This window comes from Amblyomma maculatum, chromosome 11 (genome assembly GCF_055883805.1).
Source record: "Amblyomma maculatum isolate TAMU_Amacu chromosome 11, ASM5588380v1, whole genome shotgun sequence".
Taxonomy (NCBI): Eukaryota; Metazoa; Arthropoda; class Arachnida; order Ixodida; family Ixodidae; genus Amblyomma; species Amblyomma maculatum.
In genome coordinates this window covers 41,151,611-41,176,472 of record NC_139354.1, presented here as the reverse complement: position 1 = coordinate 41,176,472, position 24,862 = coordinate 41,151,611, and the positions used below count along the sequence as shown (strand labels likewise).

At 42.8% G+C, this 24,862-nt stretch overlaps 1 protein-coding gene across 3 annotated transcripts in view; it reads right to left on the bottom strand.

The window, feature by feature from the left end:
* Nucleotides 1–22,791, bottom strand: part of LOC146173626 (uncharacterized) — a 42,828-nt gene extending 20,037 nt beyond the window's left edge. The window contains exons 1-5 of one of the 3 annotated variants that reach the window (XM_084583751.1): nt 22,658–22,791; nt 7,408–7,589; nt 2,829–2,995; nt 2,218–2,280; nt 1,610–1,740 (exon numbers count right to left, since the gene is read on the bottom strand). In XM_084583751.1, the coding sequence (XP_084439877.1) occupies nt 1,610–1,740; nt 2,218–2,280; nt 2,829–2,995; nt 7,408–7,471 (425 nt within the window). In that variant the 5' untranslated portion in view covers nt 7,472–7,589; nt 22,658–22,791. Of the gene's footprint in view, nt 1–1,609; nt 1,741–2,217; nt 2,281–2,828; nt 2,996–7,407; nt 7,590–11,229; nt 11,365–22,657 lie in introns of those variants that run through there. The other 2 variants (XM_084583750.1, XM_084583752.1) reach the window with 2 other exon arrangements.
* Between the last annotated feature and the right edge of the window lie 2,071 nt (nt 22,792–24,862).

Below are 24,862 nucleotides of genomic sequence, written 5' to 3'. Positions count from 1 at the left end.
TTGTAGACGCATCTCAAGTGGACTACTACCACTATCTCGTTTATTACTGCGAATCTCGACCACAAACAATCAGTCAAGATGGTCGTCTCAGTGTTCTACGGGTCAGCACGTGAGTTCCTACGTAATATTTATTCATTTTGCCGCCATTCTTGCTCAGTAGTAAATGGAGTTTGTTTTCTGTTGTTTATTTGAGTGCATGATTTTCGATGATGATACTTACTTCGTGGTGGTGTCGCGAGACAGGTGTAACGACGAGAAAACAATAAGCATGCACAAACGTGGACAGCGCGCGTGAATTCCCGCAACCTGGAATATAGGTCTGCAAGATCCTGCACAGTCAAGATTAATGACCACGACGTCATCTTCGGAGCAGTGTTTGCTGAAAATTGCTGATGGGAATGTTTTCGATGGCGCCTTTTCCGATGGTGAGCAGTATAAGACCGCGGAAGCATCAGTAAGAGTTCGTCTAACCCCAATTTGAAGACAAAACATTCAGCAGGTAAATATTTTTACTTCAACAGACTCTGCCACAGCCTCGAGGGAGCGAACAGACAGCAAGAGGTATCACTTGCTAGGACAGCGAGAATGAAGAGCTCTTGCCACCCCAACCACCCGAACCGAAACGAAAAAAGAAAGTGGATGTGAAGTGGATGTCTAAGGACTTTACTCCTGCAAACACTGATTGCACGTTTACAGATCAGCATGCAACTTCTTTGCATGAGCCTCCCGAGTACTAAAGGTGAGCGGCCAAATAGCGGGCGACCAAGCGGCGCGTCGCAGCTGACTAGTACTCGGAGGGCACACAACTCCACCTTAATGCCCACAAACTCCACCAGTTACGACGGTTTCAATCACTGGCATAGGCATGTCTCCAACCACTCTGGGAACCGATTCAGGAACCAAAGATGCAGCTCAAAATCCCGAATCTTTTGCCGCAAGTCTGAGGTTTTGGTTTGTCGGCCGCCAATTGCTATTTAGGAATTTCATACCAAAATGTGAAATTCAACAATGTTGGACTTTTGGGTGTCTCGGTGTAGCAAAAGGGCCTTTTTCTAACAGTGAAAGTGCAAATAGAATTTTTGTTAGCAGCTAACTTAATTGATAGTCAAGACCTGAAATGTTGCCATTCTGGCACTCGTGCATCATTGTGCATGCGTAATAATTTTTTTGATGCACAAAAAAAATTAATTTTATTGATTGAAATGTGTTACAATGACTCAAAGAAACTTACTCCCATTAGATAGAAAATTTTTGTCGCATTGCTTATTTCGCGCCTGAAGGAGTTATATAGCTAGTGCTAGATTTGACAGAAGAAGTTCACAGCTGCTCTCAGCTGGACCAACTAGGATCTGCTGCACAAATCAGTTAGATTGAGCTTAATTAGGTAAAAATCTCACCTGCATAATCTGCCTGATCATCCTTGCACTCCGGCTGCATGCTATCCTCACCAAATTATATTTGGCGGCTAACTAGTAGGAGCAGGCCACACTGTAAATTTTTAAGTCTTTCTTGCACGTGACGGCTCTTTCACACCATCATATAAAGAATGTTTAATAGTATATTGGTCTAATGTCTCTTGTCTAATATAATTTTTCAAGGTGTTACTTACTGAGTTAAAAAGTAGAAAATTGTGTCATTCGAGTCATGTGCAGACTCTGCGCACTTAATAAGGTTTTGTAGTGTCTGGGGACCATCTACTGACTTGTTCATTCCTTTAAACTTGATAGGAATACTTGTGTTCTGTGGGAATAAATCAGAAGTTATTGTTATTAATTATGAAATCGCCTTTAGTGGGGCTCAGGACACGAACTTTTAAAAAATATTATTATTTCTCCATAATTTCTACGACAGTGCCTGTAGCTGCCTATTGCCACACTTTCGTTCGAAGAAGAAACGAGGGCCCTAATCAGCAATCCTTGCAAATACCAGTGCTGCTAACAAAGTTCTAATTATTATTAAGGAGGATATTAGTTTATCTCTAAAGCTTAGCATTACACCGCAGCGCCATCTCTAATTATGTGTCTTGCCTTCACTTGGTGTGAGTCAGGTGCCCGTCATTCCATTCAATTTAAACTGATAATCCCTTCACGCAACGAAAAACATCTGGTTTATACAGGAAAACTGCGGGTGCACGAGTGGGATGGAAACTGGATAACGTGCCTCCAGGGTTTACTGCTGCAGTCAACTTTCTTCTATATCGGTCTGACTAAGACTTACCTGTGACGTTTTGAAAAGATTCACCCTGATCATTACTGACTGATTGTTAAAATGCCGTTGAACCTGGAAGAGCGACAGAAAAAGTATATGACGACAATCAAGTTCAAGCAGGAAGATGTGTTAGGAAATATTGGTATTCAATGTCTCCTGTTGACATGTTTCGAGATCTAGGTGTCTGGGTGCAAAATTTGGATCGATTTAGTGTGGTTAGTAGAAATTCGTACTTGGTGCGCTATACTTTTGCTTTCGAGTTACACATAGTCATTAGCATGCATCTCTTATCTACCATGCTAAATGTCCAAATATTACAAAACTTGACAAAATCCCGCTCTAACCAAGCCGCGCGGACAAGCGTGTATGGTGTAGGCGTAGCATGGCTAACTCAGGGTCCATAGGTCCTGGTATCCTCTTTAAACGAGGGAGAACTAACTAAGCTTGTTCAGTAGCACTTAAAACACACTAGGACTTACTTTGTCATCAAAGTGATCTGAAGTGTAAAGTTTACTTCCTTCGTCTTGAGTCCGCTACCGCTTTTCGCCGAATACTTATGCTAGTTTAAATATATTATTCGTGCTCAACATTCGAACCGGATACTGAGGCTCTGTCAATACCTTTTCAAAGAGAGCATGGAATGCGGGCCAGATGTGTTCCTGGTCTGCACCACCAGAATCACGTAGTTCTGCTCCGAGAATGGGCGTTACACTGTATGACTCATCGTAGGATACAGAGACGTGGGCTGTGACACCTACTCCAATCACTTCAGGTGTCCTTTTGCTTCCTGAAATAAAGAACAGGCGTCAGAAAACAATACATTTCCTTTCACTGAGAATAATAGTTTTGAATGCATGATGAACATTTCTAGGAAGCTTTCCTCAGTCGCTCAATAGGGCGCATATTGGGAGTGCAGCCGTGAAAGCTATTTTCAGTGCCGCGCATAGATTTCTGTAAGCTTACCATGGTGCCTTCATTCATTCGAACTTGTTCCGAAGCACCGAAGCGGTGGCATCTGGATAAGTGTTGTCACAAACTGTTTGCGATTTTTGTTATCAACACTGATACTGTGCTAGCTGCACCTAGTCGACCGCTGCAGACTTCCTAATATCATCCTCATACCTAATTTTCTCCCTCTGTGCTACAACTTCTACCCCTTGGAATCCGATTTCTTATCATCAGCGACCATTGATTATCCTTTCATCAAAACACGTCCCATCTCCGTATAGATTTTGCCTTTTTGATTACCACTAGAAAATTGTACTTGAGTTATTTCTTTGACCAACTATGCAAGCTTCCTTTCTAGTAGCGTTACACCTACTATGTTCGTTCCAAAGCTGTTTTCGTTGTTCTCACCCCCCCCCCCCCCCCCCAATAATATGGTTGACTGTTTGCAAGAAGCTATACTATACAAAAAAAATTGTCTTACTGCTTGTCCTCAGTATAATAGCCGAATAAAATCAGTAAAGACTCATGCAGCTGTCAATGTGGATAATTTAAGCTCTCGATCTGTCTGTTGTTAACGGAAGAGAGTACTGGGAGACCGTGCTCTGCTCTGAGAAGCCTTGCAGTTTCATTAGTGTGGCTCGGCCCCTAGTGCGGCCATATGAGGATTGGTAAAGAGGGCGAGGGGGATCCTGTGGCCACAGGAGCAACGACAATACCCCAAGTTAAGGAGGTGTTCTTATTGATCCTCGAGAAACAAGGCCTGTTGCAATGTAGGGCGTCGACCACCACATTCGAACAGTAGCCACGATGCGAATCAGCCTAAACAATGTGCCCGAGGCTGCTCGAGCCGATCAGATGGTGCTATATGGTCAAGGTATCAGCGTCGCCATGGAAGAGAGAGAAGGAGTGCTCGGCGTGAGCATCTTTGGCGGCGCACCTCTCGAATAGGCGGTGAACTTATGTGATGGATCTATTGTGGATAATCCGCTCGTATTTATATTTCAATAATTTTTTTCTGATGTTTTAATTATTCCCCCTCGCCAATTTGTCGAAAACATACATTTGCTCCTGAAGGGTGATTGATACTTAGTACAAACAATCGAGGTGTTCGTTTTCTTGAAAGCCTCTTTGTGTCTGACCCGGACGCGCACTGAAGCCAAGTGACAGGCCACGTGAAGCACCGTTTCTAGATCCCTCTGGGTCCACGCCACTTCGATTCGAAGTGCTGCCGCATCGAGTGCAAAGGCGATTTGAAAAAACTGGCTGCCTGCCTTGCGTGTTCGAATTAAGGGGAGATGACTCTCTACATTGCTCGTTGGAGCACTCCCACTCTCAGCCAGGAGTGGCTAATGCCATCATTCCATCAAAAACCTGGTGCTATGCTAGTTGGCGAATCATGGTCGGAGAGAATAAAGAGCAAAATAGGAAAACCCTACAAAAGAGCACGACATAAAAGAACGCTACTATGAACTGATTTAATTTGTCTGCTAGTCACATTTATAAAAGCAGTCACATAACATGTCACACTTAGGCGGCGCCAGCTATCTTTGGCATTTTTTGAGAAACTAAATAAAACAAATATGAATGGTTTTATCGCCTCTTAGGTAGCTGTAGTCAGATGCAGGTTATAACAAAGAAAGAAAATAGATATGAAATAACACATGACATTGGGTCAGGCACGGAAGGCCTGTCAGCCTTGCAACATTTGTTATAAACATTTATCCAGAAAACCGGGCTCAGCCGAGTAAAAGATTGTAGAGGATTCGCTGCTTCACGTGTCCTCTTTCGTTTCGATGTAAAAAGCTACGAGAAGAACTTTTCTTTTTGTGATAAAACTCCTGCCCCGAATCATTGCTTCTTCAAAGGCGGGTACGCACTTGCATGGCATTTCTTGCTTCACTAACTTCGTGAGCTTATCTTGCTTCATTGTGTATGGAAAATGATCCCTTGAACGGTGATTGAGGCAACGCCTTCTCTGCGCGATATAACATTTTCCGCGGGACAGGGGGGTCATGTACACCACTCCTATGGCACATCTAACAAATAATGCTGATGTGGTGTTTTCCAACCGCGAGCGCCTTACTTGCGGGTGCAGACGCAAACCTTAGCCAACTTGTTTGACGCACATAAAACAAAAAGGCATATTGTGATTCTTATTGTGCTTGAGCGATATGTTTAGCTCATGTTGATTGTCTTTTAGATCAGTTTTTTATGAGAGATACGGTTTTAAAGGTGTTTAGTTATGTTGGTATTTTTTTATCTTTTTGAAGAATGGCAGTGGAGTTTCTTTTGGACATTATTTTCAACATGTGTTATGCACGTCTAATAATAATGATAAAGGTCTCTTTGTCGCCCAAGAACTCGCCCAGAATAAAGCAATTAATTTTTAGACCCCAGGCCGAGGTAGTAAAGGGACACATGGACACACTGGTTGGGAGTATTTCCCACGTGTGAAAAAAACTGTTGTCCTGTGGCTCATTTAATTTCAGGACTGTCTAAAGCTCCATTGCTTCACTCTGTTTTGGAATCGGCGCTTTGCAAATCGTGTCCGCACGAAATGGGTGATAGCTTTCACTATCAGGTGCCTAGGCTTTGGGCTGCCGGCTCCGCTTGCTCAGTCATAATGGCTGTTGCTGAAATATAAACTCTCCTAAAGAAACGTGAATCCTGTCAAAAAGCGGATGCTTCTGAACGTGGGAAAGCCAAACCAGAGGTGATGCCCTATGTTCATGAGGTGTCGCATAATCTCAAAAACGTGGCCAGCAGGCACATTGTGACGCTTGCTTTCTGTCCACCAAATAAGTTTGCAAAGCTTCGCCCCCGCATATGCTCTGAGGGCGAGCGTGGTTGCAAAAACCAACATCAAGAAGCATTTGTTAGATGCGCTATAGGAGTGGTGTACATAATCCCCCTGTCCTGCGGACAGACAGGGCACTACCTAAATGACCGTTTAAGAAATAATTCTGATAAGATAATGAAACAAGATACGCTCTCAAACGTAGTGAAACATGCAATGGTACACAAGTTTGTACGCGGATTTAAAGAAGTAAATATTTTGGGCAGGTGTTTTAGTACAAAAGCAAAATTTTGCTCGAAGCTTTTTACATCGAAAAGGAAGCGGATCAGTGCATCAAGCGTTCCTCTATTTGCTTCTACTCGGCTGAGAGTGGTTTTCTGGATATATTTTTATAACACGTTGCATGCTATTCGGCCTTTCGTGCCTGGTGCCATGTCATGTGCAGTTCTTTCATATATATTTTCCTTCTGTGCTCTAACTTGTCTCTGACAATACCTACCTTTAACGACTGAAGAGGCGATAAAACCATTCATATTGCTACGAAGATGACGATGCGGGCAGTGGCGTGGGGCGGAGCGCTCGCGCCAGGCCCGCCGGCCAAAAAAAGCATATTTCATCGTCATGTCCTCACGTCGTTCTGTTTCTGCTGTGTCACCGTGTCTCATCGCTTGTCATGCCACCACGTAACATTTAGTGGAGGCGTGGTTCATCCCCATACTCGCCTTGCACCGTCGAAGCCAACCGTACGCTGGGTCCATCTGCCGAAAGCCCGTGGAGATCCCCGCCCAGCTCTGCCCCAGCCCTTTTTGCTCCTCAGACCCTACCAGCCGCTGTTCCCAGCCTCGTCCCCAGCCCTGACCACAACACACGACGACCAGGAAGAGCCCAAAGCCGACCCCACCGACCCCACGACGAAGCGACCTCACGACCACTCGAGCGAAGACAGCACCCCCGCCCAAGCCGTTCGGCGTGTCCATACGGCAAAAGGTGAAGATTGGTCTTTATGCTCCGGTGGAAGCATTCTTCGCATCTTCGCATTCATTGTGGTGTCCAGAGTTTCATGTCCCAATCCTGTGTCTGTGTTCATTTTCACGTCATGCATTGGATTTCTAGCAATCGATCGGGACGATCTCTCGGTGGCCCCGGGTAATGCTACGAGATGACGATGTGGGCAGTGGGGCGGGGCGGAGCGCTCGCGCCAGGCCCGCTGGCCTAAAAAAGGCATATTTCATCATCATGTCATCACGTCGTTCTGCTTTTGTTGTGTCGCCGTGTTTCATCGCTTGCCATGCCACCACGTAACAATATCTTATTTGCTTAGTCTGTCAAAAGATGTTAAAAATAGGAGGCGCTGCCCAAGTATGGCAGGTGATGTGCTTGCTTATATAAATGTGACTAGCCGGCAAAATGAAAATCAGTCCATAGTTGGGTTGCGAACATGCAAATAGACCTACCTGCTAGAGCACGACTGCCAATACATTCCTGAAGGCAGAGGAGAAGGAGAAGTATGCCAGACATGTAAATATCGCGGGTTATGTGGGTTCTTCCAGCACATGTGCCTGCTCTAGTGTTTCCACCGCTGATAATGATTTTACCGAGATCCAGCGCTTGAACCCAGGTTAACACGCTGCAGGAGCTGTAATGAAATAAAAGGCATTTAGAAACATGAGCGAGCGTTGACAAGCGCGTCAAAATTCATAGTGAATGATATTATTCCGGAACCGTTCCCTGTTGCTCAAAGCCGAAGTCCTCAGCGAAGCCGAGCTCCCCCTTTCTCCTCCAAGAAATAAAGCATATACCAAGGTAACGCAATGGTAAAAGAAAAGGCATGGTAGCAGAATTTTTAACAGATGGATGCCGGCACTGTACTCTGAATTAGGGTTTTAGGAAAGGATGAAAGCGCAGAAATCATTAACTAGAGAAAGTCACATCTTCCACGATATCTAGAATGCTCAGAATTCAGTCCTCGCAGATTATTATCCGAGTTTGCATGACGGTAATAGTTGAATGTTGATAGCACGAAGAGCGCGAAAGCAGCAGAGAGTAAAATGCCCGGATCACTATCGTGTCCTCAGTTGTAATGCCTCAACAACGCACGTTGTGCCGACTGCTTCCTCGTTTCAACAATAGCAGACCTTAGCAATAAATGCGCTAGCTCGCCTCTTCCATTTTCCTCCCATTAACCCGATTCTGTACTAGCTGCATCCATGTGACCCGTGCGAACGTCTTGGCCTCATCCACCCACCCAAGTTTCGCAGTCCCTTGCTACGCTTTCCTTCCCTTGGAATTTATTTGCTTACTCTTAGAAACCATCGGTTATCCTGTCTTCGTACTACATGTCCTGTCCATGACCATTGCTTCGCAATTTCGACTAGAATATCCTTAACTTGAGATATTTTGCTACTCACTCTGCACGCTTATTACTTAATGTTACATATACCATATTCAGGTTCATATCCCTCCCCTATGCGTTGTCCTAAACTTAGGTATTACACTTTTCGTTAACTTCCATGTTTCAGCCCCATAGGCGAGTACTAGTAGGACGCAAATGTTATACACTTTCCTCTTATCTGCTAGTCATATTGTATGAGTACCATCCAAAAGGGCTCCATTCCATTCGCAGTCTCCTATTTTCCTTTCGTGGTCCGGATCAATGGTTACTACCTTTCCAAGTAGGCATATTGGCTACCACTTTATGTGCTTCGCTATTTATATTAAACTGCTGCAGCTTTACCAGGCTGTTCAACATTACCTTATTCTTCTTCATATTACTATTTAAGCCTACCTTTCTGCTTCTCTTGCCTAGATCATTATTGATTAGTTGCAGTTGGTCCACTGAGTTACACAAGTAAATGTCACCAGCGAATAGGAGATTACTGAGATATTATCCATCGACCTTGATGCCTAATTGCTCTCATTCAATGTATTTATATACACCCTCTAAGCAAGCTTTAAATATCACTGCAGAGATCATGTCCCCTTGCTTAACACCTTTATTAATTGGAATTTTATCACTTTATGTAAAACTATGGTTGCTGTTATTATTCTTTAAAAAACCGCAAGAGCACGAGACCAAAACATACCCTTCTAAATCGGAACAACCCATCAAGCGTATTAAACGTTGTTACGTCACGACTCTGCGGTGTAAGTTAAATTTGGTGGTGTGCAGACACCATATGCGAAGCTTCAAAGAACACTTGCCCGACCTGCTAATTGAATTAGCTTTTTCGTAAGCGGGAGAGGAAACGCATCTGTGATGATAACTTTGAGAGCCACGCGGGGGTCCACGCACATAGGCAGCAGCCATGTTTTTCGGCATGACGACTATGGGGGAGAGCCATTCCGTTGCGGACAAGGGTTCTATTATCGTAGGCGACTGCGGATGGGTCAGTCCTTGGAAACGTGCCCTCGCTGATTCAGGCAGAGGCGCCGCAGTTTTGCAGAAACCAGCGGCATGGACGAGCAAAACTGGATGGGCTGCATCAGGTTCTTTACGAGCCTAAGACCCGTCGTGAGAATGGGAGAAAACTGCTCCTGTAGCTCGGCGGGGAGCGGTGGGGGCTAGTCTGCGTACGTGACGCTGCGGAAGGTCGACGTTGAACCGACGATGCTTATGAGTCACTTCGGCCAAAAATTATCTGACGATATTTACCTGCTGTCCCGAGTTTTGCAGAGGACAGTAGGTGAGCACAGTGCATAGACATCCGCGACGAATCTGTGATAATGCTATTCGCTCAGCAGACAGACTGTAGTGCCAATGTCCGCAATGAGAGGAAAAGGCCGTTGTCTTATCGTAACTATGGTATGATTTTGTTTCGGTGGGACATGGCGATCGTTGATATTTAGGATTATGATGGCGTGCGCTGTCTCAGCCGTCTTCCACGGCACCATTCATGCAGCAGGGTTCTTTTTAACTCTTGCAAAATATTCATCTTGCCTTGCGGCAGTGTCTGGCTCTTGCTGGGCATGCAGAGAAAATTTTGAGATGCGAAGCTGAACCACAAAGATAGCTGGTACTATGCGAATGGTTGAATGTTACTCATGCATGGTTGACAGAAGCGCTGGCGGTGAATATTTCTAATTGCTTTTCTGCTTGATCGATCTGCTTTCCAATGTCAACTGCACGTTGAAGAGTGAGAGTCGATCTCATGGAAAGTAAGCGTTCTCTAATCTTTTGTGCAGTTGTTCCCTCTAGTAGTTCGTCACGGATCATGCTGTCTGTTGAAGGTCTCATATAACACATGGCGGAATGATATCGAAGACCGTTTACATAAGGTCGAAAATTTTCACGTGATATTTGCTTGCGCTGACGGAATCGGTGAAGTTCCACCAGTTGCCGTAGCGAAAACAGCATCCAGCGTGGGGACCACGTCATTCAAGTGGTCACGCGACCAGCTGTTATTTTAAATAATTCAACAAGTGCGAACAATCAGTATCATCGTAGGGAGCATGGTCAATAAAAGCGGATTGTGTAGTCTCAGACTCTTCTCGAGGCTGTAAAGTAACGCCGAAGTCAGGTCTCGTATTCGGCTGGCAACAGTATCAGTGTACGTAAAAGCTAGTTTCATTAAAAACTATGTAACTAGCCGTTTCTGAAATGTACAACTTCTCTATTGATAATTTTTTCTCTCAAGGTAATAAATAAAATAAATAATTAGTCGTAATTAAATTTGGAGAACTAAAAGATACAGGAGGTTAGCATAGGGAACCCTGAATAGCTCTCAACTCGCTTCACTGGGCACGCTGCATTTTTAAAACCTTCGGCCAAGTTAGCAGGATATATATATATATATATATATATATATATATATATATATATATATATATATATATATATATATGTGTGTGTGTGTGTGTGTGTGTGTGTGTGTGTGTGTGTGTGTGTGTGTGTGTGTGTGTGTGAGTGTGTGTGTGTGTGTGTGTGTGTGTGTGTGTGTGTGTGTGTGTGTGTGTGTGTGTGTGTGTGTGTGTGTGTGTGTGTGTGTGTGTGTGTGTGTGTGTGTGTGTGTGTGTGTGTGTGTGTGTGTGTGTGTGTGTGTGTGTGTGTGTGTGTGTGTGTGTGTGTGTGTGTGTGTGTGAAAGAATCGAATAAGTTAGAAACTGTTATCCGCAAGACTTACGTTACAGTAAGACATAACAGATGCACTGAGATGTCTGATTTGAAGAAAAGCAAATTTAGGTAAAGCCAAGTAATTAGATATCTGCGAAAAATGTTTCTCAACAAACGAAAATGAACCATGCTCTATAAAGGTATACTTTCGTAAGTAGCAACGCACCTTTGAAACTATCATAAAGGTTTCACTGCCCTCATATAACCAGGAAAGCTCCTCAAGGATCGAATGATTAGGAGGGATATCTCACCTGGCAAATGTTCGGTTTGAAATCTTCATGGGTGCTCACATTACTGTCTGGGATATTTGAGCTGCAAAGATCTTCATACCATATTTTTAAAATTTATTTTCTAATGATTCTGATTTTACACATGGTATTGTCTCCCGAGGTGACAGATAGTGCCGTATCTCGACTGCCGACAAAGTCGACAATGTATCTTCAGAACAGCGAGTGTCATGGTATGATTAGTATGCACAAGACTGCTTGTTCATGAAGGTTTTACACCAGGTTTCATGTGACTTAACTGATGCATTACTTTATGTTTTCAAATAACTTTAAGCAATTCAAATGCAACAGAGGAGATAGAGTTGCCAGGGTTGATGTGCGTGTCATCCTGGGGTTCGAGCAGAAAATGAAAAACTTTTGCTCAATGATTGCAATAAAAGGATTGCAATAAATGAAGCTCTGATTGAGTAGATATTGACCACTAACCGCATGGAGTGTGAGAGAAGTACGGTTCGACTGCGGGGCTGCCCTATTATTAAGTGATTAAAAGAAAGATATTCATGCATTAATTAAGTTTAACAGCTGGACTTGCGGAGGGGCCTGATTTTGCTGTCCCTGATGAGTAATCTTTAATGTCCTCTAGCGAGGCTACACTGTTGCTGCCATTTACTCATAGTATGTAGTGAAAATAGATCTTGAAAACTAGAGTGAAAGGACGAAAATTTAAATAATTGGTTGGGTCGTATTCACTAGGTAATATGTTGAGTCATCTGGCTTTTAATGAATACATCCCTGAAAACAATATTGTATAGTAGCTGCCTCCTACAAGTAATCAAAATCTTGGGCAGAAGCGTTGAGGCAAAAGTAAAAGGTTTAGTTTAAAGAGACGACAACGGAACGGGCTACTCAATGGCAAATAAGTATGTAAGTTTAAGATGCAAGAAGAAGAAAGAATAGATCTCAACACAGAGGGCAATGATATCTAACTGAAAGGAAAACTAAATGGGCATGTTCATGTAGCGTACCGTGTAGGAAGATTTAGGAGTAAGAGATCGCATATCAAGGGAAGGCAAACGCAGCCAGGGAGATAATAAAGTAATATACACGGCGGAGATATATCTTCATATTGCAGGGAATCTTGCAGAACTTTTCTGAGAGCTGAAACTTCACCCAGTTAGTTGGGGAAATATCTGAGTGGCCGCTGCGATGTTATGGGCGTAGTGAGGCTGTTGATAATCTTGATTATTAAGAAAGCAATACGCAACAATCGCTTTTGTCAATAACTTCGATTTTATTTGAATGTTGCAATATTTTGACACGGTGCATGCCACAGTGTGTGCGCTGTGTCCAGACAAGACTAGTGCAAAGGGCCTTTTGTCATAGCTAAGTGATTCCGCTGAATAGAAAAAATGATTTGGTGGAGCATCACTACCAAATTTTTGCTGCTCCCTAGCCGGATGTCCTACCTCTGCGGCACCCAAAAACGCTGTCGTGCGTTACTTTTAAGGTAAACGCCTCCCCAATTTTTAAACTTCTCGGCGTAACCCCGCATTTGCAATGTATTAAGGTCATTAATATATAGTGGCGTTTATTCCAAAACCTTACAATCAATGACACTGTGGGAACAACAGTGCAATTAATGCTAATCATTTGCGATAGATCCCTTCAAATTTGCTCTGCGCCATTGCATAAACAGAATATTGGGGCTTTGCAACGGATTCGCGAACGTTAAAAACTCCATGTCGTCGATGTTCCCGGAGCCCTCAAATACGTAAACGCCGCAAATAAAAGCAAACCTAATTCGAAAATGATACTGTGGTGTTTTTTGTTGTTCGTGACAATCGGAAACATTCTTCCACCCGAAGAATATATTACGATACTAAGATGACAAATAGCAAAGTGTTCCTAGCGTCTAGCTAGAAATTGAAAGTTTGAAATAGAGACGTGAAAGTATATATATTACAGCAATATTCAGCAAAGCAATATTGGCAAAAAAAGAACGGGGAATATTCGGCAAAATTACTACAAGCAGCTGCAAACAGAGCGCTGAGAGGTTCGTTCTACGGTTCTTTAGATGTTGCGTTTGTTTTTCATTCTAAAAGGTGCAGAGCAGAGACAAGAAAAAGAAAGCATTTGAGAGCAATTCACATTTCGGAAATAAATTTATCAAATTGATAACGAGCTCGGCTGCTTGTGGAGGCAATATTCATTGTTGCTGATTTTTAAAAAAGAAACAGTCTATTACTTTAAACGTGCCGCTGAACAATGAGGTAAAAATTATTTGCAGCGATGCATTAAAGAAGATTGAAAGCAAACATATTCTACGCTCTGAATGCAACAAGAATTATAAATATAGCTTTATGCTTTGCGCATATACATTGATTTAGCTGTCAGTTGAATGCGTCAAAATCCTTAATTATTTTAGGAATGCTGACATCAGCTTGAGCAAAAAGAAGTTATGCAGCAAGTACGTCAGCGCTTTCAAGTTTTGTCTAAAATTATATGGAATGGAGACGTGCGATTCGGTGCAATACGTTTTTCACCATATAAAGCGATGAGATTATGTGGAGGGAGTCAGTGACCCGGCTATGAGCCTAAAGTAATAAAGATCTCAATCAATGTATCACAACTGGTACTAACATGAACAGTAGAAAGTGATATACGTCGCCAACGGATATAACATACGGAGAAGCATAGTAAAGAAAAAAAAAAAAAAAAAACAGCGTACGTTTTCCGGACACTTTTAGTATGTATATTTAGTGAAAACGTTCCCATTTTTACATTGGTGTAACTTGCGCGCCTCATGCGAGAAGTGTAGGAATGATTCCAGCGACTCGCGTCTGTTTCCACAATGCTCCAGGTTGTTCTATTCCACTTTTGTGCATTTGTGTAGATGTTTGTTCGCGGACTTTAAACTGTGCAATGACGAGTGCAACGGGAATTCGTCATCCGACCGCAAGCTATCTGTTATTGCTGCCGTCGGGTTACTGAGTTCTTGAGCGAGCGCAAGTCAGCAGAACAAAAAGCTCATTTGAGTATCATGCCGATGTCTTTGTCGGTTGCCGATAAGATTGCCTCTACCACTGAAAACTATTACTGTGCCTATTTTCGTAGTTTTTTAGGAATCCGAAAAAGTTTACTTCAGTTGGCGTTTTGAAATGGTTGAAAATATATATCAATGCAGTTTCTCGCTCAAATCATGTCCGGAAAAAGCGGCGAGCCATGAATTTTTATGTCCATTTCAAATGAAATTTCAAATGCTAATAAAATATGAAACTAGAGATGGTATGCGAAACGAAAAATAAAAAAAAGATCTTTTCCTGTTATTCAAATATAAGATACTCGAAGCATTGTTCGCATTCAGTTACTTTTTGTATTTATTTACAAAACGTTTGGACCACAGTTCGTTGAAAAAATCTTCCTGAAGCAGTTGGAATGTTACAGATTATCGTCTATGTTGCTACGGGCAATCTCATTAGTTACCGTTAAATTGAACAATATCAATGTATTTTTTAAAGTGTTGTAATGCTTTAGAAGCACAGCCATACACCGGGGTTTGACTTTCTATTTTGATTAATGACGACAATGTGGCAAAAAAGACATTCCATGCTCTCAGTGGTTTATGATTGATTCTGTACTTTATTTCCGTTGAGAGTAGACACTTTAACTTCGCTCATTTTGATAGAGCAGTTGAAACTTAGATGATGACAATTAGCTTTAGGACTTACTTGAAGAATTGTAAATTACTTTGTGCATACGTCAGCCTTTAAAAGTCTTTTCATAATCTAAAAACGATCAGAGGTATATATATATATATTGGCGCAAAGAGCATTTCAGAGTTATAAAACGCTAAGGATGTCCGAAAAATTCAGCAAACTAGCTAAAACTGCATCAGTAATCCAGCGCACGTTATGCGTAAAGATTAAAAAACATGGTACCGGGTGTAATGTTAGGTTTGCTTATTTCGTCAGAATTCAGAAAGCGTCCACCTTGACCTTGCCATTGGCATAGTACCTGCAAGCTTATTGCGAGTCTGTAATAATCACGAGGTTTACACAAAAGCAGACGCCTCCAGTCCCCCCCTTCTGTATAAGGCACTTAATCTGAAAAAAAAACAATTCACTGAAAGGAAGTCTAAAACATTACTCCGAAGTTTCCTTTCCTTTCAGGTTGTACCTTTACATTTTTATTTTATTTATAGGCAGCAGCGCATGTGATCGTCATTTTTGTTTTTTGTCGGAAAGGATGTCGGGAGTTCTGCCCAAAAGCAGTAACAAGTGCTGGTATTCGCCTTGTTTTTGGAGCTTACTTCCTTGATTTATTTTGTAGTCCTTGCCTCAAATGTTTGATTGATGGCCGCCTAAATCGATCCTACTCGCCATCGCTCACCGCGCATAGGTGTTGGCGCTGCCACCCAATAACTTTATTGTTGGGCCAAAACCGAGTATTATGCAGCGGTAAACGTTTTAATAAGTGGGCAAGCTTTGGCAGCAAAAAAAGCTCTTGCGTGAAAGTCAATCGTAAGGATCTCCTCCATAAGGGCAATCAGGTAAAATACAGTGGCGTCGCGAGGGGGGTGCGGTCCGCACCGGGTGCAAAGCTCAGGGGGGTGCAGTAGTTAGAGGGGGGAAGGGACGGGGGCGAAATAAATTTTGTGTAAAGACTCGAAAAGGCGCGGATTGGTGGAGACACTGAATGACAAGTGGGACTTTATCGTAGAACAAATTATTTCTTGTGAGGAGCGCTTGAAAACACATTCCAGAGACTCCACGCCATTTTAACGTTGGACCGCACTTGTGTACGTGTGTGAACCCTGAAAGACCAGCATTAACCCGACACGCATCGGAAGCCCCTGCAGAGGAGCGCGTTAGGCGACACCCGTCGGCGGCGGCTGAGCCGTCACATCGCCTCTTGTTTATGTGCACGTCACTCTCCTTTTCCAAGCTAGGACCGCTGGCAGCATCTCTCAGTCGTTTGTCTGGTTCAATTATCTCCTGCACATTTCTCGCTCCTCGGCCCAGTCACACATCCGCCTCACACTTTCAAAACGCCGAAAAACACGGAATGCCTGTTGCTTAGGGGATGGCAAATCTGATCACTACGCGCTGACTGGAAAAAAAATGAGGAGGGCACTGATAGATTTTATGCCGAGTTCTGCAAGGGATTCAAAAGCGATTCGAGATCTGGCAACTATGTTTGGACCAGTTGATGCAAACAGCCTTCTTCATTCAACTGAGGAAGAGCTGAAAGTTTATATTCTGGAACTTACCGAAATCTATGACGGACTATCTGACACCGCTCTCCTTGTCGAAAGGATGAGGAGACACCTCGGCCAGCATTGCCCTCGGATTCGCCAACAGTTGGGCAGCATTGGGCTTCTTGACATTCATTACAGAGTGGGATTTTATAGACTCCCTTCCTAACCTGTCATTTCGGATGTAGCTACTTCTCACGACAAGTCTGTCTGTGGCATCATGTGAGAGAATTTTTTCTAAGCTGAAGCTAATACAAAAAAAATCTACTTGAGATCTACAATGGGTCAGTCTAGGCTATCAGATCTGGCATTATTATCGATTGAAAGTGAGCTGGCAAAAACCACCGATTCTGATCAAGTGATCAGCAGTTTTGCAGTCCTGAACACTAGGAAAGCAAAGTTTGATTTGAGTTTCGATTTTTCTTTACATTCCGTGAATATCTGCTTTTAATGTAACCGTGATTTTTTTTTTGTTACAACTTACAGGAATAAAAGTGGTTTTTAAGTGCTCAAAGATTATGTAACAGTAAAACCTCTGTTGTACGAATCTCACGGGGTCTCGAAAGAATTCATATAACCCGAACATTGGTATCATCAAAACGAAAGAGAATAAGTATGCAGAATCATGGGAAAGGCAGTTGCACAGAGCAGTTTACGCCGGAGAAGATTTATTACGGTCGCGCGGTCACAGCGCGACAGGCAATCGCGACGTCGGCGTCATGCGCGCCACGGGCTTCCTCGGACTCCTCGCGGTGCGTTACAGCACGACTAGAGTTACTATATAGGCTTAGCAGGACAAAACATGGTTATGCGCCGGCCGAGCGGCGCCGCAGACTGCTCGCTAAGCGTACAGCGCGCGACTATGCGGATCACGCATCACCGTAAACTGCTCGTGATGCGTATACAACGCGGGTGGCGATCGCGTAGTGCTCAAGGTTGCGGCAAGGTATAAATACCTTGGTTGCGGTCGCAGTTCGCGCGTTCAAGCTCGTAGTGACGCGGAAGAGTGACCGGAGCATCCGAAATTTTGCACACTGTACGCAATGCACTGCGGCGAGGAATTTCAGGAATTCGTATCATCCCGTAATTTGTATCAACCGAATTCGTACCACCGAAATTTTACTTTTATCGGTCAGTTCTTGATTGTACTTTCGCTTTGCACTCTTTGCGTGAATGTCCGCTTTTAAAATAACTGTGATATTTTTGTTATAATTTGCATGGAAGAAAACTGGCCGTGAGTGTTCAAAATTTTTGTAAATTGGTCGGTTCTTGATTGTTTAACGAATGCGTTCGAGGACTACCTGTAAGCCTTTTAAATTTTGTATATGTGGCAGACATAATTCTTTGCTCCTTGTGACGTTTGAAAGTGTCGTGTTTTCTGGCATGTTCATTAAAGGTCCTGATTAGCGGCTTGTCTGTTTCACGACTTTATTATTTGCTTTGTCTTTCAGTTCTCCTTGAGTTATAGATTCGCCTCTCTAGTTCTCACTTGTCATTCCTGTGCATATTCCTGCACGCGTGATAACGTGCGTAGTCTATGATTGTGTTTTCCATTTTTTTTCCTCTGAGCCATTATTACCGGCATAAGTGTAGTTGTTCATTACACGCTGGAAACCTAATATTACGCTGAATTTATGTAATCAGCGTAATAAGCACTAACCCAAGAAGGACACAGAAAGGCGCTTCTATACGGGTTATCACGTTTTTTTCGCTAATTATTTTTGATAGTATTTAAATATGAATACGAAGTTGCATTGCTACTCCGTTTTAGTCATTGTAGCATTTACCACTTCACGTCCTTGTTATATTTATGCGCATACGGCTACAGTGATTCACACGCCTAATGTTTACATATTGCATAGTTCAAAGGCCACTTTGTTGTTATGATCTGATACTGGGAACTCACCGGCCTTAAGCCTCTTGCTCAGTGAATTTTCTCGCAACTTGCACGTGCTAACGTTTCTGTTTTGTTCGGATAGATGTGCTTTTGATGGGATGTTTTGCGGAATTATCAGTCGTGGGGCACTATCGTTGCGTATAAGTGTTAAAAAGAAAAAAAAATGCCACTCGCACTGGTGTGATTGGGTGCAAAGCGAACGCAAACCGTGAGCACACAGGAGGTAGAAAGGAAGTTGCGATTCGATGCTTAAATCGCGGGGACAGAACGGGAGAGGAGCGGGGGGGGGGGGGGGGAGGAGGTGCAGCGCCGCGCCTCCGCACCGGGTGCTGGTGACCCAAGCGACGGCACTGGTGAGCCACGGGGATAGCTTTGGTGCTAAGTGGTCTAGCTGACTGCAGCCCAGCGACACCTGGACCGATTGTCAGCCCATATGCAATCACGCCCGGAGAGAAGCGGCTGGCGCCACCTACGCCGTCTAGACGGCCACCTCCTCACCCTCAGCCAGAACCAGACAGGGACGTGTCAACGTGTGTGCGAACAGTGCTTGTGCGTGTGTGTGAGAATGCGGGAGAGTGCGATGACAAAAACACTCCCTCACAAACTGCCCTGCCTTTCCATCTGGGAGACATAGAGGATCAACCCTATAAAACGGAAAAGTGTGTGTCGTAAATCGGAAAAACGGAGACGGTTGCTCTAGTCAGTCTCCCACGAAAAACGCTACCATTTAAAGGAGGAGGAGGAGGAAGATGAGAAAGAAAGGCAGGGACTACCATATTGTACATATTGTACATAAATATTGTACATAAAGGTTTCCTATCTCACTTCAAAGTCCGGTTCCAGCGCCTCGTCCTTGCTCCTGCTCTGACAACCAACCGGAGCATGACTTTGTACGTCGCTGAGTTTGAGGTAGACATTACAGCGTGGTCGATAGTCAAGCAGGAACGCTTGCTTTGAAATTGAAGTATTGTTCCGGGGGAGGCTCAGTACTCAAGTTTCAAGTTGAAAAAGCCCGCTTATGTATTTTTTGTTGGTTTCTTCGTGCCTGGTTCACAACAGTCTTCTTCAGACAGGAACAAAAAATAATTTTTGCACGCTTTCGCAAACGGATTGAAAGAATCCATTTTACAGGTTGGTACTTACATCGGGTTGCAAGGTTATCGGTAGTGGCGCTTGTTTCTTGGCTGAAAGGTTTGGTTGGTCGTTGCGCAAAATTTTCAAACGTTCGATCGTGCGATTTCGTCAACTAGGGTCTTTTGGAAACATACAGCCTATCTGCATACCGTGCACTCTCTAAGATGCTTTAATATGATAAAAAGTATCGAAACAGCAGCGCCCAGCTTCATTATGAAAAGTTTGTTCGGACGAGGAATGCAGTCAGCCTTCAGTACAAGACAATAACAAATACATTATTGATTAAATTCTCAAGTTAGGCCAATAATGGTACCAATAAGGACATTTTAAATCTTCTCTAGAGATAGATATTTCTCGATAATGTGCGAGCCGTTTTTGCAAATAATGATATTATTATTATTATTATTATTATTATTCTTATTATTATTCTTCTTCTTCTTCTTCTTCTTCTTCTTCTTCTTATTATTATTATTATTATTATTATTATTATTATTATTATTATTATTATTATTATTATTATTATTATTATTATTATTATTATTATTATTATTATTATTATTATTCCACCTTTATTTGATGTGCGCAGGAACAACAATAGGGTCCTTGTGCTGCAGCAAAAATAAGAAGGAAAGAATGAACACGCAAGTTTAACACACACAGATGGAACACCAAAGAAGAAAAATAATCCATGAGATAAAATTGAGGAAAAAATAGTCACAAATTGAGACAAAAAGAGTACCGGAGAGAATGAAATCAGTGAGTAGCATGTCTTTTAGATACAGTATAAGAGCTATAGAGCACATCACAAAATAACGATAGGTAGAGAAAAAGAACAAAGAACAGTCATTGACTATAGAAATATAGAAATAAACAAAAATAAACAATTTCAGGCTCAACAAGCGTGTTTTACCTAGAACAAGGCCTATTGACCTATACACCTATTGGACAGCGAGGTATCATTCAATGGCTGTAAAGACGCTTCGAAGCTCGGGCAAGTCTACTTTGCTCATCGAGGACCTGGACGAACCTGGTTCGAAAATAATGAGATTTCATTGAAGGACTGGCAGAAATTCAAAGCGGAGCTTTTGACGACTTTTGGGAGCTCTCAAATGAGCCAGTCCTGGCATACGTTGAGGAGATGAAGCGCCTCATCGGCTCCGCAGATCTCGACTTGACTGAGGTAACCAATGTCAACTTGTTGATGCGCGGTGTGAAAGATCAGCCATTTGCAGGTCTACTTCGTCAGCTGCCAAAACGTGTTGCCGAGTTCTGCCAGGAAGCAGCGAATATCGAAAGAACCTTAGAAGCAAGGACGCCACTCTACAGCCGACCTCTTGAAATGCTGTGTACAAGCCACTACGACACCACACCTACAAGTGGAGATAACCTTCGTGAGAACATCAATCATATCATTCGTGAAGACCTTCGCAGCGTTTACAAACATAAACACTGCCAAAAGAAATGGCCTAACCTATAGAATTGCATGTCAGTTAAAGAATGAAATTTCAAACCCATGAGTGCACTAGCCGGCGGAACTTCAAGGTACAGCTCACAAAATCTGTCAAACGAGAAAGACCGCCATAACGTAGGGACGCTCCAACAGAACACAAGAGAGACAAGCGCTCGTCGTTTGGTGTCATGCTTTCTGTATTACGTTAGCGCATGCCAAAGTTATGAGACATTACCAACCGGCCCCATCCAAAGCATCGACAAAACCAATGTTCGCTGAGCTCATGTTAGTGAAAATCTAAGGCACACGCATAATTCTTAACGATTTATAGTTTTGCATTTACTCACTTATTTTAAACAAAAAAATGTGACGACCCCAAATGATATAAATGACGCTAAGAATAATTTCGAACTTATTAAATCTAATCTTCAATGCTACCAGATGCGGCGTAGCTAGCTGTCGGGGCAGTATACAACCTCATTTCTTTCTGCAAAACAAATAAAAATAATACTGCAGCGGCTGCAAATAATCAAGCGTGAATTTACGATAAGTTGACGAGGAATAAAGCTGTATTCTCAGATGCTTAATGATTGATATTGTATTGTTTTGCTCTTGAGTAGTGACGCACGAGTTTGGTACTTGACTGGGGAGGGAGAGACGATGATGAGCAATACCGACATCAACTTGAATGAAAAGTATGGGCGTGGAACAGGCGCAAGTAATCGGAAGTGCTATCATCAGTTAAGATTGGTTTTGACAATTGCTTTGACGAAGAAAGTTCCGAATTGCCGACTAAAACAATATGAAGGAATGCAGGAAGCCAGCATTCCTTCTTTGATCGCGTAACAGTAAAGACATGAAACATGTTATATATGATAGAAGACGTTTCATGAAGAAAATATTAAAACGAATTGCCGAATTACGTTTTTACCAAAGCATTTCAGAATGGTTTTCGACCACTTATCCTGCCCAATTGCAACAAAAGTTGGGCTGGTTGCTTGGCATTAAGTGGTCGTTAGTTCGCGAAGAAGCGGCATATATGTCCCACAGAAACGACATACGTCGTCGCAGCGTGTGAAAGGACTTACTAAATATTTGCTCAGGTGTTTAGGGCGCTTACTGAAATAGCTTAAATAGTTTTCCAATACTAAGGCATATCGCCTTTCCGCGTTATGACGAGGCTTTATTGTGAGCGTATCCAAAATCTAGCCATAATGTAGCTTCAGCAGGGAATTGAGTACGGGGAGTGAACTGCTATTTTAAATACCCTACGTGCACTATCTGATGCGGCAGTCTAATGGCAGTGAGCCAAATATACGAGATAAACAACAAGACAAGGTTGTGCTAGACGACATGTGAAGGAAAGGCATCAGTGACTTGCTTCGTAATAATAAACTTAGCCACTATGCCGCAGGACACAAGCACCTTCGCGCTCCTTATATTCATTCTAATATTTTTCTCTCCTGGCTTCTCATTATAGGGACTTCCAGGGGGAAGTTTCTTAGCCGGAAGAGCATACCGACAGTGTGTGAAAACAATTCTTAGTACTTACAATCAGAAAGCTAAAAAATGAGAATAGATGCTGAAGTGCATAAACAAATTCGAAAACGGTAAAAAATCAACACAACTTACTATCAGTAAGGAAGCCTTGCACGTTACGTCCGAAGCGCTACGCGGAAGAGTGCTGCTGGAAGGAGAGACTAGTATTAGACGTACATAACGAACTCATATTTGAAGACGTGCAAGGGATATTGGCTGAAAATGAACAAGCTTCTCGAGCTTCAAATAATCTTGCAAGCAGGCGCGTAGCTCCGATATTTAAATATTCATGTTGGAATGTCGTTCAATCACAGTCAAGGAAAAGTTAAAAAGTTATAACAGTTGCACAGTAAGCTAGAGTGTGTTGAATAAAAGATTGAAGACACTGATAATATAAGCTGGAGAAAGACATTCCAAAGTACACTGTGTGCGAGCGTTGAAAAATAAAAAGTACGAAAAGTTGCTTGTGTGAGTCTTCTGGACGGAAAACATAAGGTTTAATGAAATATATGTGTTCTAAAAGAAAATCACCTTTAAAACACATTTTATAACGTGAAGACTCAATTTATGGAAACTTGAAAAAAATTCGTTGACGCTGTCGCTGCATGCATAAATTCGCTAATGCGAGCAAGATCATGAAACAAGAAAGTTGAAATTTTGTTTTTTTCAAGGCATTATAAACGATGAGAAGGGGATGCTTTAAATGTTTCGAGTTTTGATGACATGACATTGGTTTGAAAAGAGTAAATTGTTATAACCCGAAAATAGTTTATTTTAATTTGAAACAAAAGCAGAATGCCCGAGAGTACTTTTGACAAATAATGCATTGTTGTTGTGGAAATTATTATAACACCTTCATTCATAGAAATAAAAATGGACTGCAAAATTTGTCCGCAATTGTGCAAGTATAGTTTGCTCGCCATTGGGAAGATGGAATGAGTAGAGTAGATTTAAACGCGTATATAGGCTGACGCACTGTATGCTCATCCTGATATATGGGATATATGGTTGATTTTTTAAGTTTTCAAACTTTGTCGGTTGCTATTTTCGGGCAAGTGGGCTTAATATGCTTATCTTCTATTTTTGGCTTTAACATTTATCTTCTAGCGCTTTACTTTTCACTGTTTTCCGGGAAGAGCGTTCTATCTTTTCTTCACATGTTAATTCAGCTCTTGGCCCGTTTTGCTTCCTAATGCGCCCTGTCCTTGGAGACTAGTATGGATGAATATATTTTATGCCTTGCTCAGGCGATGAAGCTCTAGTCTACACACCGACGCGCATCCCATGCATTTGTGAGAAATTCCTCATCCGCTCGATTACCCCGTGTACAGGCTTGAAACAAATGTCTCCTGTGCACTATCGCATGGACGCTGCATCCCATCTCCTGTTTTTGGCTGGCGCTGTCGAAGTATCTAGAGAGTGCACGAGTACAGTTTGAAGCATTTTGCCCCCACCTATAACTTCTATCGGGCGACCAGGATTTTCGACATTGTTGCAGAGGGCACGGGAACCTCATGTTCATTTGCAAACATTCATCATCACCTGTCGTCTTTGGCTGGGCTGAAGGCAAAGCTTGAATAGCCGCTAATGTGTTGTTTCGACACTGGACGCCGACCCGGCCTCGGACATTGGCCTGGCTGTTGTGGGAAACTGAGCCATATCGTTGAGGAAGCAGCTGTGGGGCCCGTGCAAAGCACATTTGAATATCGCGCCTGGTTGCTGGGCTTCCAGTAAATGCCTCGGATACCTTTTCCCTCGATCACGAGTGTCGAGAAAAATGCTCCCCGCAGGGGGTATAATAGCGAGGCGCGCTGCCACCTCAGGGTCCCATTGTGCGTTTCGCCTTCATACGTCGTCCTTTCTCTTCCCGGTTGCCCTGCTTACTGCCGGCCGCGACCTCCCCTGACCTTAGCAACAGGTTTTGTATGAGGAATAAACACCATTTTCGTTTTGCAACAAACAGGGTAAGGCGTGTGCATGGCAAACTGCGTGCTCGTTGGAATGGTAAACTACTAGCTACAAACACTAGATCTACGACTAAAATGTTAGGCCTAATTTCAGTGCCAAAGCAAACAGGAAAGCTTATACTGCACAAAAAGAGTGGATATTGTGGCTGCGTGTACTAATAAATAATTTTATTTATTATAGTTATCTTCTCCCTTAGTGCCCTTCTGGTAGTGTGCATGCGTGCATGTACTTTTACACATATCACCACCATTATTTTCAACACAGAGCTTTACGCCCTCTTTCTATCTGCGTGCTAGTCAACTCAATTTCTGCATGGGGATTGTCCCCGGC